Source organism: Myxocyprinus asiaticus, chromosome 26, assembly GCF_019703515.2.
Source record: "Myxocyprinus asiaticus isolate MX2 ecotype Aquarium Trade chromosome 26, UBuf_Myxa_2, whole genome shotgun sequence".
NCBI classification, from domain to species: Eukaryota; Metazoa; Chordata; class Actinopteri; order Cypriniformes; family Catostomidae; genus Myxocyprinus; species Myxocyprinus asiaticus.
In genome coordinates, this window is record NC_059369.1 from 1,100,587 (window position 1) to 1,117,016 (window position 16,430).

General features: G+C 40.3%; 1 protein-coding gene across 2 annotated transcripts in view; it reads left to right on the forward strand.

The window, feature by feature from the left end:
* The window catches only part of pdpr (pyruvate dehydrogenase phosphatase regulatory subunit), a 66,920-nt gene that overhangs the window by 33,210 nt on the left and 17,280 nt on the right, over positions 1-16,430 (forward strand). For both annotated transcript variants that reach the window (XM_051656462.1, XM_051656463.1), the window contains exons 9-13: positions 8,216-8,408; positions 8,483-8,607; positions 9,172-9,327; positions 12,026-12,159; positions 15,036-15,184. In XM_051656462.1, the coding sequence (XP_051512422.1) occupies positions 8,216-8,408; positions 8,483-8,607; positions 9,172-9,327; positions 12,026-12,159; positions 15,036-15,184 (757 nt within the window). The remainder of the gene's footprint in view (positions 1-8,215; positions 8,409-8,482; positions 8,608-9,171; positions 9,328-12,025; positions 12,160-15,035; positions 15,185-16,430) is intronic.

Below are 16,430 nucleotides of genomic sequence, written 5' to 3' on the forward strand. Positions count from 1 at the left end.
CGTGTGAGCGACGAGCTCTGCGCACTTTGCTAAATTTTTTATTATTTTCATGTTATAATCTGGTGAAATTTGATACACCCAGTTACACATTTGCTCTTTGAGGCAAAACATGGCAAATAAGTCAAAATCCTCAGGCTCTGGAGACATTAAAAGACACTTACGTGTTCAGGATGAAAGCTCCGACAGGCCTACAGACTGGGGACTCGATTTGGATGGCGTGGCGGGAGAGGTGATCCAGCGTCAGTTGTCCAACATGTCGGTGATGTTGACGAAGGTTCTTGCTGACTTGGAGGATCTTGCTGTAATACGTCGATCGATTACGGCGATGGAAATAAAATTCTCTGAGTTAGTTACAAGAGTGACTGATGTTGAGAGACAAATCGATTGTCTGGAATCTTCGGAGAGGGAATTAACTGCTAATCCGCCCACGTCCAAAGTTGATTTGGAACATCTCCTTGAAAAGCTTGAAGATCTTGAGAATAGAAGCCGCAGGAATAACGTTCGAATTGTAGGAATTCCTGAGCAAGAGGAAGGCAGAGATATGGTGAAATTCCTAGATGAGCTTTTCCCAAGTCTGCTCGACATAACAGGCCACAAGCTGGAATCGAGCAAGCTCACAGAGTCCCAGCTCACAGATTTGCTGAGGGAGATAGGCCCAGATCGATTCTGGCCAGATTTCTGAGATCATCCGATAAAGATCTTGTGTTGCGCCAGGTGAGGAGCAAAGGGAAGCTTTCTTGGAAGAACCATAATATTTTCTTGTTCCCGGAATTTGCGAGTCCGACAAGAGAGAAACGCGATTGGTTCAAGGAATGTAAGAAACTCTTACATCAGCGAAAGATCACTTTTGCTCTGATGTTTCCAGCCAAACTGAGAATAGAAATGAAGGACGGTCGCAAAGTATTTACATGTCCCAATCAGGCAATGTCTTTTATTGAATCAGTGGGTGAGTAAACCATTGGGTGTTTCTCATATGAGTAGGTTAACTCACTGTACTTACTTTGGCTTTTGAGGAAGCTGGGCATCATTTTGGTTTCTTTTTTCTTTTTACGTTGGCTCCGCCGAGCGGCTGGAGTTTGTTTTGTGAATAACACTTTTCCTTAAAGAAACTTTTGCATTGACGACAGATTACATTTGCATTGAAGTTCCCGGCCAGTTTGAGAGTGGACACTATGGATGACCGCAACATATCTACATGCTCACACAAAGGATGTCTTTTATAAAGTTGACGGATTGTGTAAATCATGGTATATACTTTTATGCGGCCTCTGAGTGAATTGACTTGACCATCTGGGGAATCGGGATGCCGGTTTTGTTTCTTTTTGTATTGGTTCCGCCTAGCGGCTGGAGCTTGTTCTATTGAATAACACACCTTTGGAACAGCTGTGGATTAATCTGTTTCTGTTTAATCTTCTTCGTGCTTATTCCTGCTGCTGGCTGGAGTTTGTTTTGTTGAGTATTTTTACGGGACATTGGAATGATTACGTCATCCGCTGAACTCATAACAGCTGGCTCACTGAACATTTATTTGTCTATCCGAGGAACCTGAACGGTTTTATATCAGCTGGAATTTGTTTTGTGGAAGATCACACCTTTGAGACAGTTCTGTGAATGAATCTACACGTTCTTTGTGTTCATTCTTCCTATTGGCTGGGGTTTATTTTACAAAGTATTTTCTGTTATGTAATTTTGCCTCACAAATTTGTGAGTCAAAATTGAGCAATCCAATGGCAAAGTTGTCGTGGGGGCTCGTGGGCATTCATGGACCTTTTGAGTTTAGAGGTAATGTCACCGGTTGGCGCTTTTGTGCGCGGGGTTAATGCGCACGTTTTTCTTTTTCCTGTTTGTTTTGTTCGGGGGGAAGTTCGGGGTTTGATTGTTTCACAAAAGGGGAATGTGGTCTGTATAATTTTGTTTTTGACACACAATTTTTTCTACTATATCAAAATGTCAAATGTTAATATGAGTGTACTGTCTCTCTCCACATGGAATGTAAATGGGTTGGGGCACCCCATAAAAAGAAAGAAGGTTATTACTTATCTTAAACGTAAGAAATATGATATAGTGTTTCTTCAAGAAACACATCTCTCCCTGCAGGAAGCTGAAAAATTTGGGAAGATATGGGGTGGACATGTTTTTTTTTAGTGCTGGCTCAAGTATGAGCAAGCAAGTCATTATATTGATTAACAAACATCTACAATTCAAATGTCTCAAACAGACTAAAGGTAAATTAGAGAGAGTTATTATTGTTTTAGCTGAAATTCAAGGGCAAAGGTTGATTTTGGCTAATATTTACGCACCTAACGCTGATGATCAGGGCTTTTTTATAGATCTTGAAGAGATGCTGCATACCGCTGGCACCCCTCATGATATAATATTGGGAGGAGACTTTAATCTTTTGATGGACTCAGTCCTTGATCACAGTGAAGCAAAAGTGTGTAAACCCCCTAGAGCATCATTGACGCTTCACAGGATGTGTAAAAATCTTGGTCTTTTGGATATTTGGTGACTTTTGAACCCATCTGGTAGGGACTATAAATTTTTTTCATCAGTCCATAAGATTTATTCTGGAATAGATTTTTTTATTTGATATCCAAATCCCTCATTTCATCTGTTGTTGATTGCTCAATTGGAAATATCTTAGTCTCAGATCATGCCCTGGTGAGTTTAGAGGTGTTGCCATATACAGAGAAAAAGAAATCATATAGTTGGTGCCTTAATGTGTCCCTTTTGCAAAATCTTGTTTTCCAACAAATGTTAAAGACTGAAATTAATGTTTATATGGAGACCAACTTGTCCTCAGTATCCTTTGTGGGCGTGGCTTGGGAGGCACTTAAGGGGTCGGATCATATAGTATGCCTCATTCACCAAAAAATCCAAAGCACGAGAACTTGTGAAGTTGGAAGGAAATATTAAAAATGCAGAGGCAGAGCTGAAGCGCCGTTTGTCATCTGATGGCCACAGAGAATTTACCCAATTTAAATACAGATATAATACTATTTTGTCACGTAAAGTGGAGTTTTGGCTATTCAGGGCAAGACAGTCATACTTTGAGTCGGGGGACAAAGCAGGAAAACTCTCTTGATTCTCTTGATTCTGAGATAACCTTGGAGGAGCTTGGTGAGGTTATTAAGGCCTTACCTACAGGCAAGTCTCCGGGGCCTGACGGCTTTGCCACTGAGTTTTTCAAGTCTTATGCTACAGAACTGGCTTCACTTTTGCTAGAAGTTATACTGAATCATTCAAGAATGGAAAGCTCCCGCCAACCATGACACAAGCCTGGATCAGTCTGATTCTTAAAAAGGACAAAGATCCAAGCGAGTGTAAAAGTTACCATCCAATTTCCCTGATCCAGTTAGATGTAAAAATTTTGTCAAAAATTCTGGCTAATCGATTAAGTAAAGTTATGACATCTCTTATACATATAGATCAGGTGGGGTTTATTCGAGGTCGTAGCTTTTCTGATAACATTAGGCGTTTCATCAATATCATGTGGTCAGTAGCGAATGAACAATCTCCAGTCGCTGCCATCTCACTTGATGCCGAAAAGGCGTTTGATATCGTAGAATGGGATTCTCTTTTTAAGATTTTGGAAATGTATGGGTTCGGGAGTACATTTATTGGTTGGATTAAGTTACTTTATTAACACCCTGTAGGAGCGGTACAAACAAATGGATTAATTTCAGATTATTTTACTCTGAATAGGGGCACTCGGCAGGGTTGCCCTCTTTCCCCATTATTGTTCTGTCATTCACTGGAACCATTAGCAGCCGCGATAAGAAAGGAGGAGGATTTTCCAGGGGTGATTGCGGAAGGTATGGCACATAAGCTTTTGCTTTATGCAGATGATATTTTATTATTAGTCTCTGACCCTACTAGATCTCTGCCTTGCCTCCACAGAATTATTAATTCCTTTTCCAAGTTCTCAGGATACAAAATCAATTGGTCTAAATCCGAAGCTTTGGCTTTGACAGCGTACTGCCCAATAACGGCTTTTCAGCCGGGCGACTTCCAGTGGCCCAAACAGGGAATTAAGTATTTGGGAATTTTATTCCCAGCAAATTTGTCTGATTTAGTTAAAGTTAATTTTGACCCCTTAATAAAAAGGTTTTCAAATGATGTGGACAGGTGGGCTTCATTGCATTTATCGATGATTGGGAAGGTTAATGTTATTAAAATGAATTGTGTTCCAAAATTCAACTACCTACTACAATCTCTCCCTGTAGATGTCCCCCTCTCTTATTTTAAGCAATTTGATAGTATAGTGAAGTCCTTCATTTGGAATGGAAAGCATCCCAGGTTACATTGCAACAAGTTACATAGGCTGACTGACAAATGTGGGCTAGGCCTACCCAAGATTTTGTTTTATTATTATGCATTCAGTCTCAAACATTTAGCTCATTGGTCACTTCCACCTTAGAGAGCCCCTCCCTGGTTTGGAATTGAACAGAAAGTTATTGCCCCTATTTTACTATTACAAAGCCTTTCTATTTAACTAATTGGAGAAGTTAAGTCGCACCCCATTATCTCGCATCTGCACGCGCTATGGACAAAAGTGTCCAGAGTGTTTAATTCAGACATTTATTTAAATGTTGCCTCAAGCATATGGCTAAACCCAAAGTTGCATATTGGTGAGTTCCCTTTCTGTTGGTCGAAGTGGATTGAGAGGGGTGTTAATACACTCGTGACCTATATGAGAGTGGTGGGTTGAGATCATTTGAAAATTTGGTCCAACATTTCAGGATTCCTAGATCTCAGTTCTTCAGGTACTTACAGCTGCGCCACCTGCATTGTACTATTTTTGGGAGTAGCATACACCCCCCTAAATGGCAGATACTCTGGGAGTGGTGATTACTGCTTTTGGAAAAGGTCATGAGGCATCAGTGTATTACTCCCTGTTAATTCAGAGTGTGGGGAATGGAGTTTCAACTTCTCTCAGGAGATTATGGGAGAGAGATTTAAATTTGGTATTGGAGGAGGGAGTGTGGGCTAAGATTCTAAAAAACATCAAGTCTACATCTAGAGATTCGAGGGTGCGTCTGATGCAATTAATTTTGCCCCAGACTCTGCATTTTGGGTGATGGGGAAGTCATACATTTTGGGGATAGCCACTTGAGAGGCTGGGTCCTGGCCAGAGGTATGGTGGCCAGGCGAATAATACTCAGGGGGTGGAAGTTGGAATGCCCAATTCCCAATGCGTTCTAAGTCCTCGTGGTCGCATAGTGATTCGCCTCAGTCCGGGTGGCGGAGGACGAATCCCAGTTGCCTCCGCGTCTAAGATGGTCAACCCGCGCATCTTATCATGTGGCTTGTTGAGCGCGTTGCCACGGAGACATAGCGCGTGTGGAAGCTTCACACCATCCACTGCGGCAACCACGCTCAATTCACCATGCACCCCACCAAGAACAAACCACATTATAGCGACCACGAGGAGGTTACACCATGTGACCGGGCCAATTTGGTTGCTTAGGAGACCTGGCTGGAGTCACTCAGCACACTCTGGTATTCGAACTAGCGAACTAGCGAACTCCAGGGGTGGTAGCCAGCGTATTTTACCACTGAGCTACCCAGGCCCCCATGAAGAGGGATTTTTTTATTTTTTATTTTTAATTTTTAGTTTGTTGTGTATGTGCATTCTTGCTTTTTGAAAGTATTTTTTTTGTTTTTGTTTGTTTGTTTCTAATTTTTTGCTATAATTGTAAGAGAATACTGTAATGCGTGTTTGTGTGAGGTGGGGGGGATGTTTGGGGGGAAGGGTTTAATTTATATATCTGATTCTGTATTTTATGTTGTGTCTATTGGTTTTTTATGAATGGAATCAATAAAAATGTTAATAACAAAAAATAAAAAAATAATGCAATATGAATATGAAATAATGTTCATCATAGCATTCTAAACGTATACAATGTAATTTATGAATCAAAGTCTTTTTTATCTGTTAAATGAGACAACATATTGCAATTAATCCACTGTATGAGTGTACAGTGTTGTGAAAAATGCATGTGGCAGTCAAAAAAATTCAGAAGAGGTTAAGTAAATATATTTTTTCTCTTTTGATTTTGGGGTGAAATATTACCCTGACATGTTCTTGACAGGTTTCATGAGATTCACGCATATATTCATAATACGAATGTAGAACAATCAAGTAGAGCATACCTTCTGATCACTCTTATAATTAATACATAAAACCAACTTTTTTAACTGTATATTGTCAGTATGGGCAGTATAGGACAGTGTGGGCTCAGTTTTGCTTAATCTAGATAGCAAACACTAAAAATGAGCAGTGCTCTAAAATTATTCAGATGAAAACACACTGCAATACACTCACAACACAGTTCTTTTTTATTCTTCTCTCAGAGTTAGAATAAAGTTTGAAACAGTCAGGCAACGGTAAACTGATTGTGAACATTCAGACACCGGCCACGCTGCTGGGAGGCATTAAGAAGAGCATTTAAATATGAGACGCACATGACAACATGTAAAACATCAACTTAAAATGTGTTCTCAATGACTCATTCAATGAGAAGAATTCAGATGAGATCAGTCAAAGTTTCTGTTTTAACCATTCGATGATGATTTAAAGCAATAATGTGTAATTTGTCATGTTTACATTCAGCATGCAGGGCGCTAATAAGCTAACATGGTATACGCGGCCTTAAAATGCGCTGATTACACTCTGTTATTGTAATTTATGGTAAAACTGATATCACTGCACAGATGAATGCATATAACAGTGTTAATGGGCAGAATATAGACAAAAGAATGGTTGACATTTCTTACTTTGGGCAGATATGTAAATGGCTTTTGGCTGTAGGTGGTACATGAGTGAAGAAGCATATTAAACAATAGCATGAATGGGCACTTAAGAGTATTTGAGCAGATTTGATTCCTTTTCTAGACTAATTTAAATAAAGAAAAATCACACAACATTGTCCTGTAAAATGTATATGCGAACGATTGTACAGATGTAAGTTTGCACCAGCTCTGTAACAGTTCTTAACAGACTGAATGGGAACACCCACCGATGATACAGACCAATAACAAGGGCAGTAACAAGGTGTTTAGCAGCCAGCACAAAGTTTGAAAGTTGAAAGATTGCTTTGGCGAGCTGGTTCGAACCACTGTAACAAACTCAAAAACACTTTCTTTTTGGCCAGAATTATGTCAAACTCACTCATTTTTCAATTTCACTTTACAATGACGTGGGGCCAATATGAGAGTTTGTAGCCTATGCTATGGTGTCACATCTTTGTTCGTCATATAAAAGAGTTTATATGCCCTGCAAATTTAAACATTGGTTTTGGTGGGATGTATTTAACATTATATAACAGTTAGTTCTGGTCCTCAAATCTGATTGGACGAGAGGCATTCGAAGAGTTCTGATATACAGTCCAACAGCACTGGGACGCTTCACTGTTTGGGTTTTGATTAATCTTTCATTTTGATTAAATTCACTGATTCGTTCAGTGGCACATTTATACCAGTAGGTGGAGACAAATGAGCATCTTTTATGTTATGAGTCAGACATTTGTTAAAAAACAGAGTCGTCCACCACTGAAGCAATAGAAGTAAATGAGAACAATTCACTCTCTTAAAATATGCCTTCATAAATGCTGATTTCTTCAGAAACGAAACACCACAAGTTGAAAACCAAAGTACGAGAGCAGTGCATAGAGTGGAGAGAGCTGTGCTTGAAATGTTCACTGGTGGTGAAGAAATGCATGGACTAACTGGCCTGTTTTTGTCTGAAATGCAAGTTATTTAATATCATTACTTGTTTTGTTGAACTATTGTACAAAAGCAATATCACATGAGCAAGAGTGTTGTTCTTCTCTATATCAGCACTGCTGTGATTCGGCCATAGGTGCTGATATACTGAACAACAACACTCTTGCTCATGTGATAGTGCTTGGTTGTTATTGCTAATTTTGTTGATCTATATGGTGAGAATGATCTGTGATAGTCTCAGAGGCATCAGATGAGTTGAAAATGAAAACATGTATGCCATTAAGTTATATGCTGTTACATCTGACACATATCTTGCTAAGAATAAAATGGATAATTTGTGTCAGTCTTGGCAAATCAGTACAAAAGTGAGCTACTGACTCCACTGGGCCAGCAGAAAAAAACCCTGCATCATCACTGTGCTTCATTCTTCCTATTATTTTTCTGTTGTACAGTATCTTTTCATGTTTGTCCTCTGTGATCCACACAGAGCCCATGTTGAGTGCTCTTCTGCGACGGATGCCCAGTCTGGAGTCGTGTGAGATCCAGCAGCTGGTGAACTGCCCAGAATCCTTCACTCCAGACATGCGCTGTCTGATGGGAGAGACTCCGGGCGTATACGGGTACTATGTGCTGGCAGGCATGAATTCATCGGGCCTGTCCTTCGCTGGGGGGGCCAGCAGGTGAGGAAGCAGCTCAGCTGTGTGTTCCTCAGGCTTTGTGTTGATGGAGCTCAGAATATGTGTTTTATCCACAGATATTTGGCTGAGTGGATTACGTACGGATACCCCAGTGCTAATGTATGGCCATTAGACATCAAGCGCTTTGGTAATCTACAGAGCAGCCGGACTTTCCTGCGCCATCGAGTTATGGAGGTCATGCGTGAGTTGAAAACCGCCGTTACAAAGATTTCGGTTACTTTACAATGAAGTGCATTTGATATATCCATTTAAAAGTGATTAAGAGTTTTGTGTTTCACATTTGAGATATATGATTTATGTGTACAAAAAACAAACAAATATTCTATTAGTATGAAGGCAAACTTTATTAAAGAGACAAAAGGTAAAAACACCAAACTAATCAAAGTTCAATGATAAACGAATTATCAGCAGATGTTCTCAGCATGTGGTGTTTCAAGTGCTTCCGAACAGTGAATCATTTAGCAAAGCAGCTAGTTGAATTGATGCTTCTCCTCTACTATCACTACCATTTAGAATTGTCTCGATACCGTAATAATGTCTTACGGTACGATGCTAGCTAAAGTATCATGACACCACTCATATTGTTTGACTAGCAGTCTGTATGACGTAGCTATTCTGTTGTTGTGTAAGTCTTGCGTTTGATCAGAGATTCCATTATGAACCTGTATAAGTTTTTGTTTGCCGTTGGTCTTGTCTGTTTGTGTTCTCAGTCCCTCTAGTGTTTATTTGTATGTGTCTGCTTCAGCACTCCTGTATGAACTGAAAGTTCCTCGCTGGGACTTCCAGACTGGTCGACAGCTCCGCACGAGTCCGCTGCACGACCGCTTGGACACTCAGGGAGCGCGCTGGATGGAGAAACATGGCTTTGAGCGAGCCAAATACTTTGTTCCTGCTGGGAAGGGTGAGAGAATGATTTTGATTTTGTGTAGTGGTTGATATGGGTTTTTCCATTCTTGAATGCTGATATGTAGATAGCAGGGTGGCCAATATAATGCTGATAAATAAGGAAGACCAGGGCTAGTTGCTCATTTTTAAAAGTCAATTTCTGCATAGACATATATACCTTGAAGTCTTGTGTACAAAACAGCTATAGAACATTTTCACCATTCTTTGAAAACAGGTTGACCTTTTGTGACAACATGCCCCAATAGCGGGAACAAGCATCAAAAGTCGTCACAATGGAACTTTCCACTAACCTAATGGGGTTACGAGGGAATGTATTCCCACCATCACAACCACCAAAACAAACTCTACACCTTTTTTCAATCGACACTAGCATGAAACTGTCTATTATAGGATTTTCAGCTAAATTTAAAAAGGAAGACAATTATGAAGCACAAAAGTTAATGTACACAAATATATAACATTGTTTTGGCCAACAAATATTGTAATCAATAAATTGTATATATATATATTTTAATTCATTCATTCATTCAAAAATAGGATGGTGGAAATTTACGTTGAAGGGTAGAATTCACAAAAAAAATCTATTATTTTTCTTATTTAAGATGGTTTGGAACTAGTTGTTTGAAACCAGCATACAAAACCTTTGTGACAACTAGCCCTGGTCACAGCCAGCCCAGCCCTATAGATAATATATACATGTATATTAGGGATGTCAATCGATTAAAAGTTTTAATCAAATTAATTACATGACATGCCAATTCATTAATTGAATTAATTACATACATCATTATTTGTTGAGTGGGGCCGTTTACAGGACAACATTTTCAGCTAAAAACTGAAAACTTTTCAACTGCGTTTTGGGGCTTGAAAACGCAAGCAATTGAAAACAGGTTTCAAAGTGCAAGTTTTTGAAAATGATGCCATTATCGTCTCCATGTAAACATACAAAAACATGAATTTGTGAAAACGATGACATCATGCACACACGTATTATGTGTTATATTAAGAATGATGGATTGATAGGCATCAATTTGAGATGTATAATTATCAATATGAATACTGGTGTCTGTGCAAATATTAATCAACAATTTATTCATTTGGACTGTTTTGTATGGAGTGTGAACATTGTGCAGTAGGCAGAACCTGCAATTTGAAAATCTTGAAATTAATGTATGGATTCAGATGGGAAAAATGTATTGTATTTTAAATGTTATTTGTTTACTCAATTTTATTTGATATACCTTTACCTTGCAATTCATTCACCCACCACTTATGTATATAGCCTATAGACAGAGATGTGATGCCATGTACAGTATTCAATGATATGCTTAGAATATGAAAACATGAGGCAGTGAAAATGCATGTTAGATCCAGTGTACACAAGACCTCCCTCTCCGTCAGAAGATATCCATATATCAGAGTTCTGTCTGATATCCAAAACCAGTCAACATCAACAGCTTGTTATGTTAACTTACTCTCCTACCAGCCCAAGAGTCAGCAGGGGGAATACAGAAGAAGGCACGAGACGAAGTGATGGTAAAAATGAGCAGTTTATTGAATAATCTTGAGAGTTCAGTCTATAGGCATGTGTGCGAGTACTTCAAAACAACACGCGAGACATTCAAAACTATAATGGCAGACTACAGGACTGTGTTTGTGCTGCTCAAGATTTTGAGTTTATTGATGCTTCTCCAGCAAAGTAATTGTAGTAATAAAGCAACCTCATCGTCTGTCCAGACAAGCTTGATGCTTTCGCCATCTTCATTGTTTGTATTCACAGCTCTGTGGAAGAATGTTTATGTGCGCAGGCGCCGTAGTGTTTCTTTACAAAGTGACATCGCCAGCTACTGGCCTGGCATGCATAATACAGCGTTTTTAGTTGTTTTCGTGGATCCATGTGAACGGGGATCGTTTCGAAAACGTTGTCGTCTGTACGCTAAACTTTTCAAAAACGCAAAGGAAAAACTTTTCAGTTTTTAGTACATCAGTGTCGTGTAAACGTACCCTAAGACCCCAAATAAAGATAATTCACATATATAATGAATAATAATTAAAATATTTATAAATATAATATGTATGCCTTATAATAAATATATAATAACTGATTGAAGTTCAGTTTAAAATATATTGCATTATTGTGGCAGATGAATAAAGCATTGATTAGACAATACAAATAGTAACTATGCTCTATATATATATATATATATATATATATATATATATATATATATATATATATATATATATATATATATGAAGTAAAACGGGTAATATGTTATTTATATGTAATTATAGTTATATGTACATAAAATTGCTGAAATGTAATTGTAAGTACACTTTTTTGTAAACAATGTTTACACAATATTTTTTCAAATTTCACTTTTGAAAACTGAAACTGCTCATTGTCGATTGACAAGGCTGTTGATAGACTTCGAAACAAATACAAGATAGAGCAAAAGCTGCTGTTTAATGGCCAAGTCTAAAAAAATTGACAAACATTGGTCCAATAATCAGCCTTGCTGATATTTAAGTTTAAAAAAAAATTTTAGTACTCTTTATATGCACAGATCGGTGGGTTTGATTTTATTTGATCAATTTCAGCATTTCTCGGTCAAAACTCAATATTATGCATTAATAAAAAATTATACATCAGTCAAGGCTGAATTACTGAGATCCAATCTTCATCTCCACAGATCTACTGGCTCTGGACCAGAGTAAGACCTTCTATAAACCCGACTGGTTTGATATTGTGGGAGCAGAGGTGAAATGCTGTAAAGAGGCTGTGTGCGTGATTGACATGTCCTCCTTCACCAAGTTTGAGCTCACAGTGAGTCAGTTCATCTGTTCACTGTTCATTTACTTTATCTGAGATCATCTGCTATAAGTTTCAGGTGGCTGTAACATTTGATTGTTTGATTTTGAATATTAGTTTTCAATTGTTTCTAGAACTGTCATTTGTCTGTATTATCTAAAAGAGGTTTCCAATCATCAGTTGTTGCTGGAGGTAAATTAGAGACAGGGCTTTTGCTGGGCTTTGCAGGCTTTTTCTGAGTCTGTTGAATGACTAAGGCTCTGTTGACATCTGGTATTAAGATGCATCTCAGATGATCTGACCACAAGTTCTCCATTATTTTAAATACCTGTAGTAACATGAGCTTCAGATTTGTGTCCCTGCTTGTTGATATCAGACACACTGATGATATGTGAAGTTCTCATGCTTGCTTTTCAAATTTTCCGATCGGACGGTTATTTCCATTTTAAGTCACTCATAACTGGCAAAGTTTAAACTCTTGTTTTAATGCAGCAGTTGATTGACAGGTGAGGGGTGGCGCTTCACTGCTGTTCGGAACGCATACAGGAGGGTAGTGGTGCACCGTTTAGGAAATTTGAGGCCGATATGATCACCATTTTCTTTAACATTAAGATCGGCCGATACAATACCTATTTTTTTTTAAAGTACCCTTAGCCACACCTTTGCAAGTTATAGTCTGCAATTATGTTTGTGCCCAGTAGAATTACATTAATTGTGAATTGCTAACATTTATTTGTATTGAAAACAGTTATGAACCGTTCTGTTGTCGATATCAAAGGTCCTTGTGACATATTGGCAACCAGAAAAAACCATGAGGGCATCACACACAGCAGAGATACATTCAAAAATAAGAAAGTTGTCTATTACTAGCTGCTTGTCAGGAAACATAAGCAATAAGGAGGACCCAAGCGCAGGAATGAGGAAGATAAAATACTTTTATTTATCAACTGAAATAAACAGGGAACACAAAACTCTCACAAGGGAGAGAAAAAACAAAATGAAACATAAACCAGAATATAAACAAATAACTAGGAACGACCGGAAACTAGGACAGATGAGAATACTAACAAAACGATTAGACAAACACAAGAGGAAAGAGAGCACAATAAATAGAGGAACATACATGAGGGACAGGTGAAGACAATCAACATAACTAGGGGTGAGGCCAGAGGGAATGAGGGTGTGGAGTTGGGAGAGCACATGGCAAACAAAACATTAGACTAAGCCATGTGCTCATACATAAAACAAACTCACACAGCCGAAAACTGACAAAGACAGAAAAGCTGACAGATTAGGATCATGACAGTACCCCCCCTCCCAATGAACACCTCTTGTTATCCACACCGACAGGACTGATAGATTGGCCCAGGGAGTGGGCATAGGACCAGGAGGGCAGAAAGCAGATCGAGAAGGGGGTGGGTGGGGAAGGCCAGGGGAAAGGAATGGGCAAGTTAACAAGCCTGTCCAGTGACGGACTCGTCGACGACCACAGGAAACTGGACAGACTTGTCGACAGCCACTGGGAACTGGACAGGCTTGTTGACAGCCTAAGGGAACTGGACAGACTCATTGATGGCCACAGGGAACAGGACAAGTTCGTCAACTGACTCTGGGAACTGGACAAACTTGTCGACAGCCACGGGGAACTGGACAGACTTGTCGACAGCCTCTGGGAACTGGACAGACTTGTGGACAGCCATGGGGCAATGGACAGGCTCGTCAACGGCCACAGGGAACAGGACAGGCTCGTCGACAGCCACAGGAAACAGGACAGGCTCGTCGACGGCCTCAGGAAACTGGACAGACTCAATGAGTACTGGCAGCGACTGGGAAACGGCCTCTGTGGCCGAGAATGCTGACAGCAGCAGGGGAATGGCCTCCGTTGCCAAGAGTACTTGCAGTGACTGGGGAATGGCCTCCGTGGCAAGGAGCGCAGGCAGTGACTGGGGAATGGCCTCCATGGCCGGAAGCGCTGACAGTGACTGGGGAACGGCCTCCATGGCCAGAAATGCTGGCAGAGACTGGGGAACGGCCTCTGTGGCCGGGAGCGCTGGAAGCGACTGGGGAACGGCCTCTGTGGACGGGAACGCTGGAAGCGACTGGGGAACGGCCTCCATAGCTGGGAGCTCTGGCAGCGAATGGGGAATGGTCTCCGTGGCCAGGAGCGCTGGCAGTGACTGGGGAATGGCCTCTGTGGCTGGGAACGCTGGAAATGACTGGGGAACAAGAGATTCCCCAACAAGAATACACGACTTGATGAGAGAACACCCCAACAAGAATACACAACTGGATGGGCTCAGCCAGGCCTTCCACAAAGAGATCAGTGAGGTATTCCTGGTTGAACCCCAAAAACGAGGCCAGTGCTAGAAACTCCAGCGAATACTCCCTCACCTGCTCCTGTGAGGAATCATTAGTATTTATTTGTTTACCGCCTTTGTCGTTTTGTTGCAATACAAATCACTAATTATTAAGCAAATGCGTGAAGACGTGGTGCTGTTATTTAAGGTTAAACAGTTATATCTGTTATTAGTGGCATTGCAACCAACATCAGTTTGGGATCCTCAATTAAACTGGGAATAGCGATAGAGATGAGTGACTGATGAGATATTGAGAGGACCTGGAGAGCGCTTGTTTGATTGACACTGAGAGTGCTCATGTTGAAGGGGAAAAAGCTAATAGCGCTCATGATCGCTCAAACAGTCTCTATCGTCAACACAATGTCTGATTGTCATGACTTACGTTACATCACGTATACTCAGATTTGTATTTGTATGTTTATTTGTTGTTTAATTCATTTTTGCATCTTAATGCATCTTAAAACCAGGTGTAAACAGGGTCAGTATTTGTTATGTCCTGCTGTAATTAACGCAGTCTGTGTGTGTTTGTGTCAGTCTGCAGGTGATCAGGCCTTGCATCTGCTGCAGCGTTTGTGTGCTAATGATCTGGATGTGCCGGTGGGTCACATCGTCCACACAGGCATGCTGAATGAGAGAGGAGGATATGAGAATGACTGCAGTGTGGTGCGACTCAGCAAGAACAGGTGCCAACACATTGACAGTGAAGAATTGGGGCTCGACATTAACGGTTGTCCTCTCGTCTGGGACAACAACCAAAAAATTGCAGACAGTTCAGATGCCTAGTTCGGACAACTAAAGCCGTGCTTACACTGCAAACAGCACCAAAATGTTGCGTTTGACGTAGACTTTTTAAATGAGACACAGTGGCGGCATTAAAATCCTTGTGAAGTGCCTTGAAAAGTGCAGCTTTCTTTGGCCTGTTGACATATTTCCTACTGAAACATATTCGGGGCAGGACTTGCTGAACAGCTCATGCCTTTATAAAAATAGAGCCCATACAAACATTTTCCCCCTGTCCACCGTGCTGCTGCTTGAGAGTGAAACTGGTACAGACACCGGGGCGATCTCAATACTGAGTTCAATTGCTTTTCCTATGACTTGCGAACCGAATGATGATCTTTGCATGACAAGTTAATGCAGATTAATGAGAAACACGAGAGTAAAACATCACAATATATCAATGTTTTGAATCACAATACACTAAACAAAAAGAACAAACAATACTTGAGCTCTACATCCCAAGAAACGTAAGAAAAATGGCTGCATTCAAAAAAAAAAACTTTAGACACTTTCACAGCGTCTAACTCCCACGAGCGCGTCCAATCAGAAGTGATCGTCCCTATGCCCTATTCCCTTCAAAGACATTTACCTTCCACTCTGAGTGCTTCAGAGGGCTGAAAGGTGAAAATGGTAATTTACTACTCACTTTTTAACTGATTATTATTGGAAATTCTGTTTGGAATGACCCTACAGCATGGATTGTGCTCCCTTTGAAGTGCCCTGCAAGGTATCATCAGTGTGGATTAGAACACAGCCGGGCACACTGAACAGATGTAGGGGTGAGGGTGTGTTTTAGTTCAAGAAAGCATTTGATTGGACAGGTTTTCTCTATCTCTATGTGAGTCATGGATGTTCCTGAGTCTTTTTAGCTGAAGAGAGAGACCACAGATTTTAATACATGCTTGTGTTGATTACAATGTTGATTACTGATGCAGGCATATGAGTTCACATGGAACCAGCAGAAGAAGTACGGTAGGGGGCGCAACATGATGGGGGAGGCCAAAATCATACGTAGATAACAATCATGAACGTATTGTCCTATAAAGCCTACAAATAACTAAACCATGCGCCTGTACCAAAGAGTATCACAAAGCTTAGTGCACATGTATTGAATGCCTCCGTACGGCCTCGCAGTCAGAAGAGTATACT